Source organism: Pelophylax lessonae (assembly GCF_965119305.1).
Source record: "Pelophylax lessonae genome assembly, chromosome: 10".
NCBI lineage: Eukaryota > Metazoa > Chordata > Amphibia > Anura > Ranidae > Pelophylax > Pelophylax lessonae.
In genome coordinates, this window is record NC_138777.1 from 210,005,717 (window position 1) to 210,020,215 (window position 14,499).

Consider the following 14,499-nt stretch of genomic DNA (forward strand, 5'->3'; position numbering starts at 1 on the left):
CAGGCAAAGTGACGTAGGGCTACGTCACTAGCTTGTGAGGGTCTAGGGAGCGAGCGCGCGCCCCCGGAGGCGCGCTCCCGCTCCCGCTCCCGCGTGGTCACGGACCCCCCCGCGCGTGTGACCGGCGGACCCGATGTCCGCCGGTCACTCGGCGATCGGCGGGGGAGAGGGAGAATGTCAGGCAGCTTGTGTAAACAAGCTGCCTGTCATTCTCCTCCCTGTAAAGACACTGATAAAACGGATCTAGTATGTAGATCCGTTGATCAGTGTCCTTACAGCTCAACCCACAGCCAATCACAGTAGAAAGCACGCCCCTAGGGATACACACAGCCCCTCCCTTCCAAATAAAGTTAACCCCTTCACAACCAGTGTATTTTTACAGTAACAGTGCATATGTATAGCACTGATTACTGTAGAAATGTCACTGGTAACCCCAAAAGTGTCACAAATGTCAGTCAAGGGTCCGATCTGTCCGCCCCAATGTCGCAGTACCGCAAAAAAAATCGCAGATCGCCGCCATTACGCGTTAAAAAAAAAAACAACAAAAATGACAAAAATCTTTCCCTTTGTTAGTAAACGCGATAACTTTTGCGCAAACCAATCAAAATACGCTTTTTGCGATTTTTTTTACCAAACATATGTAGCATAAAACAAATTGGCCGAAAATTTTAAAAAATTTTGATTTTTACTTTTTTTTTTGGGGGAATTTCATATAAAAAAATGTGAAAAATATTGTTATTTTTGCAAAATTGACGCTCTTTTTTTGTTTATAGCGCGTGATCAAAAAATCGCACAGGTGATCAAATACCACCAAAAGAAAGCTCTGTTTGTGGGAAAAAAAGGACGTCAAATTTGTTTAGGTACAGCGTCGCACGACCGCGCAATTGTCCGTTAAAGTCACGCAGTGCCGAATCGCAAAATACCCCCTGGTCAGGAAGGGGGTAAAATCTTCCGGGGCTTAAGTGGTTAAACCCAATTGAGCATCTCTGGAGAGACCTAAAAATGGCTGTCCACCAACGTTTACCATCCAACCTGACAGAACTGGAGAGGATCTGCAAGGAGGAATGGCAGAGGATCCCCAAATCCAGGTGTGAAAGACTTGTTGCATCTTTCCCAAAAAGACTCCTGGCTGTATTAGATCAAAAGGGGGCTTCTACTAAATACTGAGCAAAGGGTCTGAATACTTAGGACCATGTGATATTTCAGTTTTTCTTTTTTAATAAATCTGCAACAATGTATACAATTCTGTGTTTTTCTGTCAGTATGGGGTGCTATGTGTACATTCATGAGGAAGAAGAATGAACTTAAATGATTTTAGCAAATGGCTGCAATATAACAAAGAGTGAAAAATTTAAGGGGGTCTGAATACTTTTCGTACCCACTGTATATATCTTTTTTTTTTTTTCACATTCTGCTATATAACATTCCCAATAAATAAACAAAAAAATAAAATTTTCTCACTATTTTAGGCCAATTTGTATTCTGCTACATATATTTGGTAAAAAGAAAATTCCCAATAAGCGTATTTTGATTGGTTTGCGCAAAAGTTATCGTTTCTACAAACTAGGGGAAAGATTTTTCATTTTTATTTATTTATTTTTACTACTAATGGCGGTGATCAGCGATTTTTATCGGGACTGCGACATTGCGGCAGACAGACCCCCTATCTTACATTTTTTACTTTTTTGGGTGGACCAGAGACATTACTATAGTAATCAGTGCTTAAAATATGCACTGTTACTGCAATAATGACACTGGCAGGGAAGGGGTTACCTCAGGGGCGATCAAAGGGTTAAGTGTATGCCTAGGGGGTGTTTTCTAACTGTGAGGGGGGTGGGCTGGTGCAATCGACACATTGACATGTGATACTAAATAGGAGGATCACAGGCGCTCTGTGCTGATTCCTGAGATAACGGTCTGCCGCTTTAACAACGGGGAGTGATTGCTGGTGCCCACTGGCAATCCCAACCTCTGGCCCAGTGTTCCCCTCTGGCTAATGGGGGCAAGCGTGTTCCCCCAGGATCGCTCCCGCAGATCGCCGTACAGGTAGGGCGATTCACTTAGCCGAGCCAGCCTGCCAAAGTATATCTACGGCAAGCGGTCGGCAGGTAAATTGGCTTGGTTAATTGGATGTATGTGGGAAAAGGACCTTAGACCCCCCCCCCCCCAATGTTTCCCAGGCTCCGCTTTACCACCTACTGGCCAAGGAACCCCATGGTGGTTGTTGCCAGGTAGAGGGGAGAGAAACCAGAATTTGTTGATACCCACTCCCTCCTAATAGGAACCCAGAAGCGACATGTATTGCATCACTTCCAGGTTGGCTGTCACTTTCCCCAGCCGCTGTGACTGGTAAAGAAGCTAATGGAGCACACTCTGAGCTCCATTAGCATCAACAGAGGGCAGCTAAGACATCAGGGGTCTCAATAAAGAGAACCTGTCCCAACAAATTTCTATCACATATTTATCAGTTAAAAAAAAACAATTTTAGTAAGAAAAAATTTAAAAAGAAATAAAGGTGCACCCAAGCACTTAAACCCCACAGCAAAAAATGTTTGAGCCCACCCTGCCCCTAGGTAAATGCACATATGAACATAAACATGTATGGATTTATAGCCTTTGTAAGATTGTCAGTCGCCTTTCAAATGATGATAAATAAAACATAAAAGGACAGTCATTTCTCTCTAATTGTATTTGTGTCATTGAATTCTATAAAGTAAACCAAGAACCGACAGACTGATAAGTAAATGTTCTTATATTTTATTACTTAACTGAAATTATTGTATTTTTGCCAGATTCATATTGTATTATACTGCCATCTGGTGCTCACTTAGCTAATGACACCATCTATGTATAGGGCAATGAGTCTTATTTATAAGTCCTTTTGCCAAAGGCTGGAAAATGTATTACACTATATTAGACTATATTTATATAGTGTAGATACTTAACTGTAGGTTTATATCAGTCCTTGTTCTCAAGGAGCTTACATTCGGTCCCTATCTCGCATATTTACACATTCTGGGGTCAATTTAGACCGGAGCAAATTACCCTACCAGCGTCACAAATAAACAAAGAGCTGGGGGGGGGGGGGGGCACACCCTGAGCATGCATTTCTAAAGCTGGTGCAGCTATGAACCAAGCAACATGCATATTTACAGAGAATAGCGCACACATGCAAAAGAAATGACTATCAAATATAAAGGCAATCAATAAATAAAAATGGGGATTTAGTCCCACCATATGGCCACATCGTGCTTAAGCCCACCACTACGTCAAAGTACCCCATTATCAGTGGGTCCTACAATATCCATAAAAAGAAGGATGAATCCAGCCTCTCTAAACCAGTGTGACTGGATTGTGGGAGGAAGCCCATGTAAGGACAGGGAGAACATCTAAAATATTGGCAGGGGGGGGGCATTTGCACTGAGGACCCCCTAAACCACAGGTGTCAAACACAAGGCCCGCAGGCCGAATCCGGCCCTCCAGGTCATTTTATGTGGCCCTTGCACTTCTCCTACAGTTGCTGCATCTCCCCCATTTCAGCCCCCACCTTGTCTCAGCCGATGGCAGTAGAGAGGAAAGAACTCATCTGCCAGATCCTGTACTCCCCCCCCCCAAACTTAGCAGTTGGCAGCAGAGAGGACACAACTCCTCCTACAGATCCTGCACCTCTGTGTAGCTGCAGCACCCCCTCTTCTCCATCTCCACTGATCTCAGCATTCAGCAGCTAATTCCAGCCCTCCTCCAGACACTGCAGTTGATTCTTCCCAGCTCTGCCTCCAGCTTCTTCCCAGCAGCAGCACATGGTGAAGGGGATACACGGATGTAAGAGATGAGAGGGTGGGGCCTCTTGACTTCTGATAGTGGTGGGCTACAGATAGAACTGGCCCTCTAACGGCGACCATAACGGTGATGCGTCCTGCGATGAGATTGAGTTTGACACCTCTGCCCTAAACCATTGTGCTGCGCCACCCCCACGATAGCTTCATTTCATTTTGCCACCTGTTGCGTTGGATGTCATTGCTCCTGGCCTCCAGAAGACAGACAGCTGACATAGGAGCTGACAGTGCTGATGTTCAATAAATATTCTACAGGAAGGACAAACTGATATAAAATCAATGGAAGACACTCAGTCTATAGAGGTGTAAACCCTGGGTAGGGTGTGGAATGAAAAATCTATATAAATTGATAAGATCGACTGGAAAAAAATGTTGTTTTTGTCTCATAGTATCCCAACAAGGAAATGGCTCAGAGCGGCCTCATCATAGGACAAAACAGTCACAACTGAGATTTTATGTGAAAACAATAGAAAATGTTGCAATTTCTATTTTCAAATATCCTCCTATGTGCCATGCAGTTCTGATTTGTATTTGCAGGGGGCGCAGTTGCTTCACACACAGCACTGTCAATATACTCCATAGCTGACCGCTGGCAGTAGCTATTATGATCCTAGCATCTGTCTTCCGCCTTACTCTGCTTACTGTATTCCTATTGCTGGTATCCTAATTTTCAAAATGATAATAAAGCTGAGTCTATGGATAGTTATTTATAGAAGGATGTTTTAACTACTTGCCGACCACCAGCCGCAGGTTCACTGCGGCAGGCTGGCTCGGCTGTGCGAGGTGTCGGTCGCGCACGTGGTGCTGGGGGAACGTGCTCCCGCCCCCGGCAGGGAATGCCGATCCACGGGATGGGCACCCACGATCACTCCCCCCTGAGGGAGTGGTATTCGTGGTAATAGTGGTATTTGTTACATTTAAAGAGGTAGTATACCGCTTTTTGACACTTTTAACTACAGGTGAGCCTATAATAAGGCTTACCTGTAGGTACAAATAATATCTCCTAAACCGGCACGGTTTGGGAGATATTTGCAGTGCATGCGCTCTGAAGGTCCGGCGGACCTTCAACTTTCCTTGCCGGGAGTTTGCCGGAAAATTACGTAATCGCGAAAGTGACTTCATCGCGTCTCCGGCCAATCACAGTGCCGGAGCCGCCGAACCCAGAAGAGACGCCGAGGGATCATGTCAGCGCCCACAGCGGTGTCCAGGGTCCGTGTCGGGGCTTCGTTCTAAGGTAAGTGTTTCATAATGAGCTAGTATGCGATGCATACTAGCTCATTATGCCTCTGTTTTGCAGGTTGGTTTTTTTTTTTTTTTTCGGGTTTACAACCGCTTTAAATTGCAATTTAAAAAAAGTTTCTCTAACAAAGGAACTACAAGTCCCATCATTCCCAGGAAAGTCTTTCTACTGTACATTAGAGCTGTACAATTATTTGTTAAAAGATTGCAATCTCAATTCTGCTCCCCACACGATCTTAGACCAGCATTTCCACCATTCATGTAACAAGTGCAGACCAGTTCCCTGCTCACAGCTGGCAGAAGAAAAGCAGCTCAGCTCTGAAAGATAATAAAGAAACATTGTATCTTTCTGTTCATTTACAGATCAAAGGGATGAACTTTGGTCTGCAAATGAAGTCGGTTTAAGACCCCTTTCACACTTGTGTAACTTGTCCTGTTATCTGAATGCATTCTATGCATTCAGTGCCGGTTCACATATATGCGATGCGGGAACCCTGCGGATCGCATTCAACTCACAGGCAGTTCACACTGCCATATGCAAATCGCTGGGGGTGTTAATATACAGTTAATGACCCCCCCAGATCAGTTCGCATATCGCAGTGCGAACTGTCAGTTCGGACATGAATCGGATTGCAGAGGTGTGAACCACCATGCAATCCGATTCTGGTGCGGACCCAAAAAAGGGTCCTGTGCGGGTTGTGTCCGAATGCGATGCAAATTCAGTCATGCAATCTGTATGGCTGAATTTGCATCGCACAGACATCGCATGTGATTTTCAGAGCAGTGCGTTCCAAATCACATGCGATGTCGGTCATCACACATAGGTGAACCGGGACTAAGATAAAAAGATTTCTGTGTGCAGCAGCCCCCCCTAATATTTACCTGAGGTCCCTCTTTGTCCAGTGATGTTCACAAGTGTCACAGCTGTCTGAGATTCTCCCTCCTGATTGGCTGAGACACAGCAGTGGCGCTGTTGGCTGCTGCTGCTGTCAATCAAAGTCAGCTAGCCAATCAGGAGAGAGGGGGGCGGGGCTCTATGTCTGAAAGGACACAGGAAGCTGGGACTCGTCTCGGGTGCCCCCATAGCAAGCTGCTTATTATGGGGTCACTGAACAGGAGGGAGGAGCCAGAATCACAGAAGAGAGACCTGAAAAGAGGAGGATCCGGACTGCTCTGTGCAAATCCACTTCACAGAGGAGGTAAGTATAACATGTTTGTTATTTTTATAGGAAAAAAAAAAAAGACTTTACAATCACTTTAATTTAATCTAATCAGCCTTACTAACTCCTTATTCACTTTCTCTATTTAATTATTATTTTTCTGCTGTTTTTTTATTTTTTTATTTACTTCTATTTTATAAACTATTAATAATTTTTTTTTTTTTGCTTTGTTCTTTAATACTTTTACACCTTTAACATATAGTTACACATTTCACATTAAAAAAAAAAAAACACAAAATTAAAAAAAAAAAATGTATTTTATTTGTGAAATAACTTTTCAATGCTTTTTAATATTTCTGACAGCTGAAGAGTAAACAAAAAAAAGTTGCGATAAGTATCTAATTGGTATCAGCGGGTAAGAAAAAAAAAAAAAAAAAGATCCTAATATTTAATGGTATTTTTTATTTACACATTACATTGTTTTTATTACATTTCTTTAAATTTGACTGAAGCAAAGCGTAATATTTTTTTATTTTTTTATTTGCCGTCTTGTTTGATAACCTAGCGTTGAGGGGTTGTAAATATAAAATAAAAAAGTTCTTCGGAATCGGGATCTTTATTCTAAGCAAAAAAATTGTGATTCTCATTTTATCCAGAATCGTGCAGCTCTTGTATCTCCCAAGGTAATACTTAAAACCTGGCCTGTTAGTGTGCCCTGAGGACCGGAGTTGAGAAACATTGCTCTTGTGTACCTGTGCTGATGTGAGGGGGAGGGGCGCCAGTCACATGACTGCAGGGTGTCAGTTAGCAGTGCTGTCCAATAGGGCGAGTCTTTGTAGCGGTGTGAGCTGTTGCTGTGTGTTGCCATAGTGACGGCTGAGCTCAGAGGGAAGAGATCCTCTGCTGCAGCCCAGATCACACCATGTTGTGTTCAGCACTGAACCCTCTGTACTATCTGCTGCTGCTTCTGCCTGCCCAGTGCCTCTCCCAGTCCACCTCCATCCCCTTCCTCCAGCCTGCCAATTGTTCCAGCAGCCAGTTCTACAATGTGGCCATTTATTCCTGCAACGCGTGCCAGGAAGGAGGGATCCAGGCATCGGATGGTAAGTTATGGGGGAGGGACATCAACCTCCCCCCCCCCCCCCAACACTCTACCAATCTCATCTGTTCACTATTATTGCGCCCCAATGTGTCCCCTCCATAGGAATGAATGCAAACGTTCGTCCAAGCCGTGCGTTCTAGTTTTTGTCAGCGCCGGTCATCTGAGCGCCCATAGATCACACAATGCAGATCATACAATTACTACGCTGGTGTTTAATTGTTCACTTGTCCTAAAATGTATCAAAACCCCAAACTTTTCTAGTTTTGGGTGGTGTGGGGGGAAGGTTTAGAATCTCTTCCTGTTTTTTTTTTGCTGTCTGTCCCCCTTTGTCCTGGTGTCACCGAGACATTAAGTAATGAGAAGCCCAAATTGTTACGGTTGTCAACAAAAGAGGAAGTGAGGGGAAATCTTCCAATGGGGACAACTGTAAACATTTTGTATCCCCATCATATTGGGGAGATTTACTTTAGGGCTCCGTTCACATGTTGGCGTCCCAGGTCGCGGGCATAATTGCTGGGATTTTGCTCGCAATCGCGATCCACGGCAAATCGCGGGACGCCCGTACGGTTCGCATCACTTCCAAAGGCACCCCAAACGCGGTGTGATTTTGCCGCGATTGTTGCCCGACAAAATGTAGTAAAATCGCTCAAAAAAAGAAGTTCTTGTACTTTTGGGCAATTTTACCGCGATTTGTCGGCAACAATTGTGGCAAAATCACACCACATTTGGAGTGCCATTGGAAGGGACCGGAATCGCACAGGCGTCCCGCGATTCTGTTTGCGCAATTTTACCGCGATTCGTCGGGCAACAATCGTGGCAAAATCACACCGTGTTTGGGGTGTCATTCAAAGGGATGGGAATCGCACGGGCGTCCTGTGATTTGCCGTGATTCGGGATCGCTGCGATTCTGCCCAGGATCCAGGATGCCAAGATGTGAGCGGCATCTTAATTTTTTTTTTTTAAAGCCCGTAGCGTGTGAAACACACTCAAAAGACTTCACCCGGTGCATAAAAAAGTGCACACACACAAACGTGAGGAACACAAAAAGTGCACAGGGTGTGCAAACAAATGGTCTTCCCTCCGAAGAGGTAGGACCCGAACCTCGATCCCCCGGGGCGCAAGACTCCTGACAGGGATTTAAGGTACTCATGGTCTATCTGGCCGAAACCAGACTGACCCCGTTCTTCAGGGGGACTGCCGAAACAGCCCACCACCGAGTACTAAGTGGGGCTCCCCCGAAGGGAGACCCCATGAGAGAGGGCAGACCAAGCCAAAAGGCCATATCCACCCCCTCCCAAGACTCAAGGTAGGGCCCGAGGACCCACACCCTCCAAGTCGTGCAAGTGAAAAAAAGGTGATAGAAAGTGACAAACTACAAAGAAAAAGCACACACAAACAAAAAGGTGGGGGAAGGGAAGTGGAGAGGTGAATTAGTGCCCTTGTGAAAATACAAGGGCAGGCCTTCCGGCCGGAATAAAAATTCCTCTGGTCGAAGCCAAAAGGCCTTGCCCAAGAGGCAGGTGCTTAAAAAAGTGTGCGTAGGTGCAGTGACCATGGTGCCGAAAAACTCAAGGCGAGCTGCCCCTCACCAGTGAGAATTAAGGCACCCCTGGGCTGCCACCCCAGGGGCACATACACTACGGGCTTTCTCTACCCCGGCCCAATGGCCAGACCGAGTGTAGCCCTTGCCCACCAGGAGGTTTGGAACGTGGACAGCTTAGAGAGAGCCTGCCTTCAACTGGGGACAAGCCTTTTGCAAGGCCAGATTCAACCCAGGAGGAAAGGCCCTCCCACCGCCATCCCAATTCCTCACCAATTACATCCAGGAGCAATACTAACCGTCTTTCCCCAGCTTTCTTGCTCCCTTCAAACTGGTAGGGGCGGACCCATTTAAATCAAGAAGGCATTGGAACCCTCCGGCTTTCTCTGGTTTGGCCTACTCCGGTCCTCCAGTTACGCCCAGAGCGCCCCGGTATACTTCGGCCACCACCGATACTAACCTTCAGGTTCCATTCCAACACTGATAAGAACAGATACTACACTTGATCTTAGCCAAAAGGCCGAGAAGCGGCATCTTTAATTTTTTTTTTTTTTTTTTTTTTTTTTTTTTTAAAGCCCGTAGCGTGTGAAACGTAGCGGCATCTTAAAGTATAGCTAAAAGCAAAACTTTTTTTTAGTTTGTATAGAGTGGGGAGGGGTTAGAACCCCTGTCCAGTTTTATTGCTGTCTGTGTCCCTGTTATGGAGATTCCCCCTCTCTGTGTCCTGTTTACCATTATCATTGAAAACGAAAGTAAAAGAAAACCCCAAATTTTGGGTTGTCCCCAGAAAAGTAATAGAGGGGAAATCTTCCAATGGGGACACCAGCTCTGGTGACCTGGGGGTTCCCAAGAAATTCCCTTAATTTGCAGGGATTTCCTCTCACTTCCTGTTTGGCTATGGGACACAGATGGTGAAAAAAAGAAATCTGACGAGTTATAACTAGGGATCGACCGATTATCAGCAAAGTCGATATATTGGGAGCCGATCTGCACTTTCCCCGATATATCGGAATCGGCCCCTGAGGTTACCGATATTGCCGATATTTCGGGAAAGTGCTGTAACGGAGTATTGCCTGCAGCTAGAGGCATCACCCCGGTACCGGCGTCCATAGCCGACGGTCGGCTGTCTTGTAATGACAACTGATGAGGCTGAGAAGCCGCTCGGCTGTCATTACAAGGAGCGGGAGGGGACGTCCCCCACCTTCCCGCTGCCTTCTGTGGCTCGCCCGAGTCTCCCGTCCAACCGGGAGACCCGGGCATCCTACCTGCATAGTTGCCAACATTTAACCACTTAACGTCTAGCCACGTAGACCTACGTCGGCTGACTTTAAGGGGTTATACCGGGATGATGCCTAGCATCATCCCGGTACCGTTGTTTGAAGCCGACCAGAGTCTTTGCTAAAAAAATATATATAATGTTTGGGGGTTTTAAGTAGTTTTCTAGCAAAAAATACTGTTTTTAACTTGTGAACAAAAAATGTCAAAAATAGGCTTAGTGGTAAAGTGGTTAAAAAAAATTTCCAGGGACACTTTGCAGCACAGCTGTCAATCACCACACCCACTTCCCTGAAGCCCCGCCCACTCTGCATAATTCATCTTGCCTATTTATCAGATTATAGAGTCTACTCAATAAAGAGAGAATTACAGGAAATAAAAAAGGGAATTTCAAACTTAAGGCCACAGTAGCAGAGTTGGAATAATTCTCCCATTCAGCTGCACTGCTTCTGCGTAACATTTATGGGCAGCCCAATTAACAGGCGCTTCCAGGGACAATATAAATTACCTGGGACAGGCTCCTATTTCCAGGGACTGTCCCAGGAAAAAAGGGACAGTTGGCAAGTATGTACCTGCACGGCCGCCGAAGACCCGATCAAAGCCGCATTCTGCTCTGATCGGGTCTCTATGTAAAAACCTGGAAGTGATGTCATGACGTCACTTCCGGGTACTCGGCGCCAGATTAAAAAAAGTTACAGCATTCAAAACAGCCAAGTTTGGTGTTTTGAATGCTTTTAAAGCGGAGTTCCACCCTGGGAATACTTTTTTTAATAAAAATACCCCCGGGACAGTCAGGGCTAGTGCATTCCACAATGGCTAGCCTCTGATCTGTCCCGGGTTGCACTTACCTTTTAGGACAAATACTTACCTTGAAAATGTATTGTCCAGTGCTGCCATCTCAGGTGTGGGCAGCTTGAAGCCAGCGCGTCCTCTTCTGCGTCCTCTTCTGCGTCCTCTTCTGCATCCTCTTCCGTCTTCTTCGGTCCCACGATGCACTGCACCGGCCCCACCGTCACTTCCGGTACGCGCGCGCCCCGGAACTGATGTCGGGCCGGTGCTGGCGCATTGATTCCTGGGAGCGATGACGTTCAGCTCCCAGGAATCATTGCAAGCCAGGAATTGACGAATCGCCGTGGCCGCCGAGGGGAGGAAGAGGAAGTAAGGTGAGTATATTTTCTTCTATACGAGGTAAGTAAAAAAAAAAAATTGCGATTATCCATTTGTTTTTCAGGTGACCCGGAGCGAAAAGATGGAGGTAAGTATAAATTTAGGGTGGAACTCCACTTTAAGTGCAGAGGAGGGGTTTGAGGGCTTTTAGATCCCTCCAAAAGAGTACCTGTCAAATAAAAAAAGAAATTTTTTTTTTAAATGCTCGAAAATATCGTCCGATATGTATTGGCCAAAATATCGGTATTGGCAACGAAAAAAGATATCGGTTGATCACTAGTTATAACCCTTCCTTGCTCTATCCAAAATTAAAATAAATAGTTTTGTCTTAGAAATTCTACTTTAATTCCTGTTGTGTCTATGGGTCACAAGAAGACGAAATCCACTCTGGGTGCTCAACATGTGTCCCTTCAGCTGTTTCAGAACTACAAGTCCCATCACGCCTCTGGCTCCCCCACCCCCCAACACACACACACCGCTCTTCCATTGTTTGCATTTAAATTGCTTGACAAGAATAAAGGATTAGAAAACAGGAAGGTCAAACAATTAGAAGAAAGGAGAATCTCACAAATTGTGTCATTATTGTCTCTGATTCCAGGTGTGAGATGTACGTGTCCGAGCGGCTTCGCAGTGACAACCCTTGGATCCCCCCAGGTCACCTGTACCCCGTGCCTGGCGGTAAGTCATACAGGGATGGGGGGGGGCTTATTATAGGGGGTCACCTGTACCCAGTGCCAGGTGGTAAGTCATACAGGGATGGGGGGCTTATTATAGGGGGTCACCTGTACCCAGTGCCAGGCGGTAAGTCATACAGGGATGGGGGGATTATTATAGGGGGTCACCTGTACCCAGTGCCAGGCGGTAAGTCATACAGGGATGGGGGGATTATTATAGGGGGTCACCTGTACCCAGTGCCAGGCGGTAAGTCATACAGGGATGGGGGGCTTATTATAGGGGGGTCACCTGTACCCAGTGCCAGGCGGTAAGTCATACAGGGATGGGGGGCTTATTATAGGGGGTCACCTGTTCCCAGTGCCAGGCGGTTAGTCATACAGGGATGGGGGGCTTATTATAGGGGGTCACCTGTACCCAGTGCCAGGCGGTAAGTCATACAGGGATGGGGGGCTTATTATAGGGGGTCACCTGTACCCAGTGCCAGGTGGTAAGTCATACAGGGATGGGGGGGCTTATTATAGGGGGTCACCTGTACCCAGTGCCAGGCGGTTAGTCATACAGGGATGGGGGGCTTATTATAGGGGGTCCCCTGTACCCAGTGCCAGGCGGTAAGTCATACAGGGATGGGGGGCTTATTATAGGGGGTCACCTGTACCCAGTGCCAGGTGGTAAGTCATACAGGGATGGGGGGGCTTATTATAGGGGGTCACCTGTACCCAGTGCCAGGCGGTAAGTCATACAGGGATGGGGGGCTTATTATAGGGGGTCACCTGTACCCAGTGCCAGGCGGTAAGTCATACAGGGATGGGGGGCTTATTATAGGGGGTCACCTGTACCCAGTGCCAGGCGGTTAGTCATACAGGGATGGGGGGCTTATTATAGGGGGTCCCCTGTACCCAGTGCCAGGCGGTAAGTCATACAGGGATGGGGGGCTTATTATAGGGGGTCACCTGTACCCAGTGCCAGGTGGTAAGTCATACAGGGATGGGGGGGCTTATTATAGGGGGTCACCTGTACCCAGTGCCAGGCGGTAAGTCATACAGTTATGGGGGGCATATTATAGGGGGTCACCTGTACCCAGTGCCAGGCGGTAAGTCATACAGGGATGGGGGGCTTATTATAGGGGGGTCACCTGTACCCAGTGCCTGGCGGTAAGTCATACAGGGATGGGGGGCATATTATAGGGGGTCACCTGTACCCAGTGCCAGGCGGTAAGTCATACAGGGATGGGGGGCTTATTATAGGGGGTCACCTGTACCCAGTGCCAGGTGGTAAGTCATACAGGGATGGGGGGCTTATTATAGGGGGTCACCTGTACCCAGTGCCAGGTGGTAAGTCATACAGGGATGGGGGGCATATTATAGGGGGTCACCTGTACCCAGTGCCAGGCGGTAAGTCATACAGGGATGGGGGGATTATTATAGGGGGTCACCTGTACCCAGTGCCAGGCGGTAAGTCATACAGGGATGGGGGGGCTTATTATAGGGGGTCACCTGTACCCAGTGCCAGGCGGTAAGTCATACAGGGATGGGGGGCTTATTATAGGGGGGTCACCTGTACCCAGTGCCAGGCGGTAAGTCATACAGGGATGGGGGGCTTATTATAGGCGGTCACCTGTACCCAGTGCCTGGCGGTAAGTCATACAGGGATGGGGGGCTTATTATAGGGGGTCACCTGTACCCAGTGCCAGGTGGTAAGTCATACAGGGATGGGGGGCTTATTATAGGGGGTCACCTGTACCCAGTGCCAGGCGGTAAGTCATACAGGGATGGGGGGCTTATTATAGGGGGTCACCTGTACCCAGTGCCAGGTGGTAAGTCATACAGGGATGGGGGGCTTATTATAGGGGGTCACCTGTACCCCGTGCCTGGCGGTAAGTCATACAGGGATGGGGGCTTATTATAGGGGTCACCTGTGCCCAGTGCCAGGCGGTAAGTCATACAGGGATGGGGGGCTTATTATAGGGGGTCACCTGTACCCCGTGCCTGGCGGTAAGTCATACAGGGATGGGGGACATATTATAGGGGGTCACCTGTACCCAGTGCCAGGCGGTAAGTCATACAGGGATGGGGGGCTTATTATAGGGGGTCACCTGTATCCAGTGCCAGGCGGTAGGTCATACAAGGATGGGGGGCTTATTATAGGGGGTCACCTGTACCCAGTGCCAGGTGGTTAGTCATACAGGGATGGGGGGCTTATTATAGGGGGTCACCTGTACCCAGTGCCAGGTGGTAAGTCATACAGGGATGGGGGGCTTATTATAGGGGGTCACCTGTACCCAGTGCCAGGCGGTAAGTCATACAGGGATGGGGGACATATTATAGGGGGTCACCTGTACCCAGTGCCAGGCGGTAAGTCATACAGGGATGGGGGGCTTATTATAGGGGGTCACCTGTACCCAGTGCCTGGCGGTAAGTCATACAGGGATGGGGGGCTTATTATAGGGGGTCACCTGTACCCAGTGCCAGGTGGTAGGTCATACAGGGATGGGGGGCTTATTATAGG

The 14,499-nt window shown here is 47.4% G+C and overlaps 1 protein-coding gene across 1 annotated transcript in view; it reads left to right on the forward strand.

The window, feature by feature from the left end:
• LOC309565547 (meckelin-like) overlaps positions 1–14,499 on the forward strand; it is a gene marked incomplete at its 5' end in the record, with an annotated part of 67,933 nt that overhangs the window by 1,733 nt on the left and 51,701 nt on the right. Inside the window, one exon of the mRNA XM_082270505.1 lies at positions 11,918–11,997. Within this exon, the coding sequence (XP_082126631.1) occupies positions 11,918–11,997 (80 nt within the window). The remainder of the gene's footprint in view (positions 1–11,917; positions 11,998–14,499) is intronic.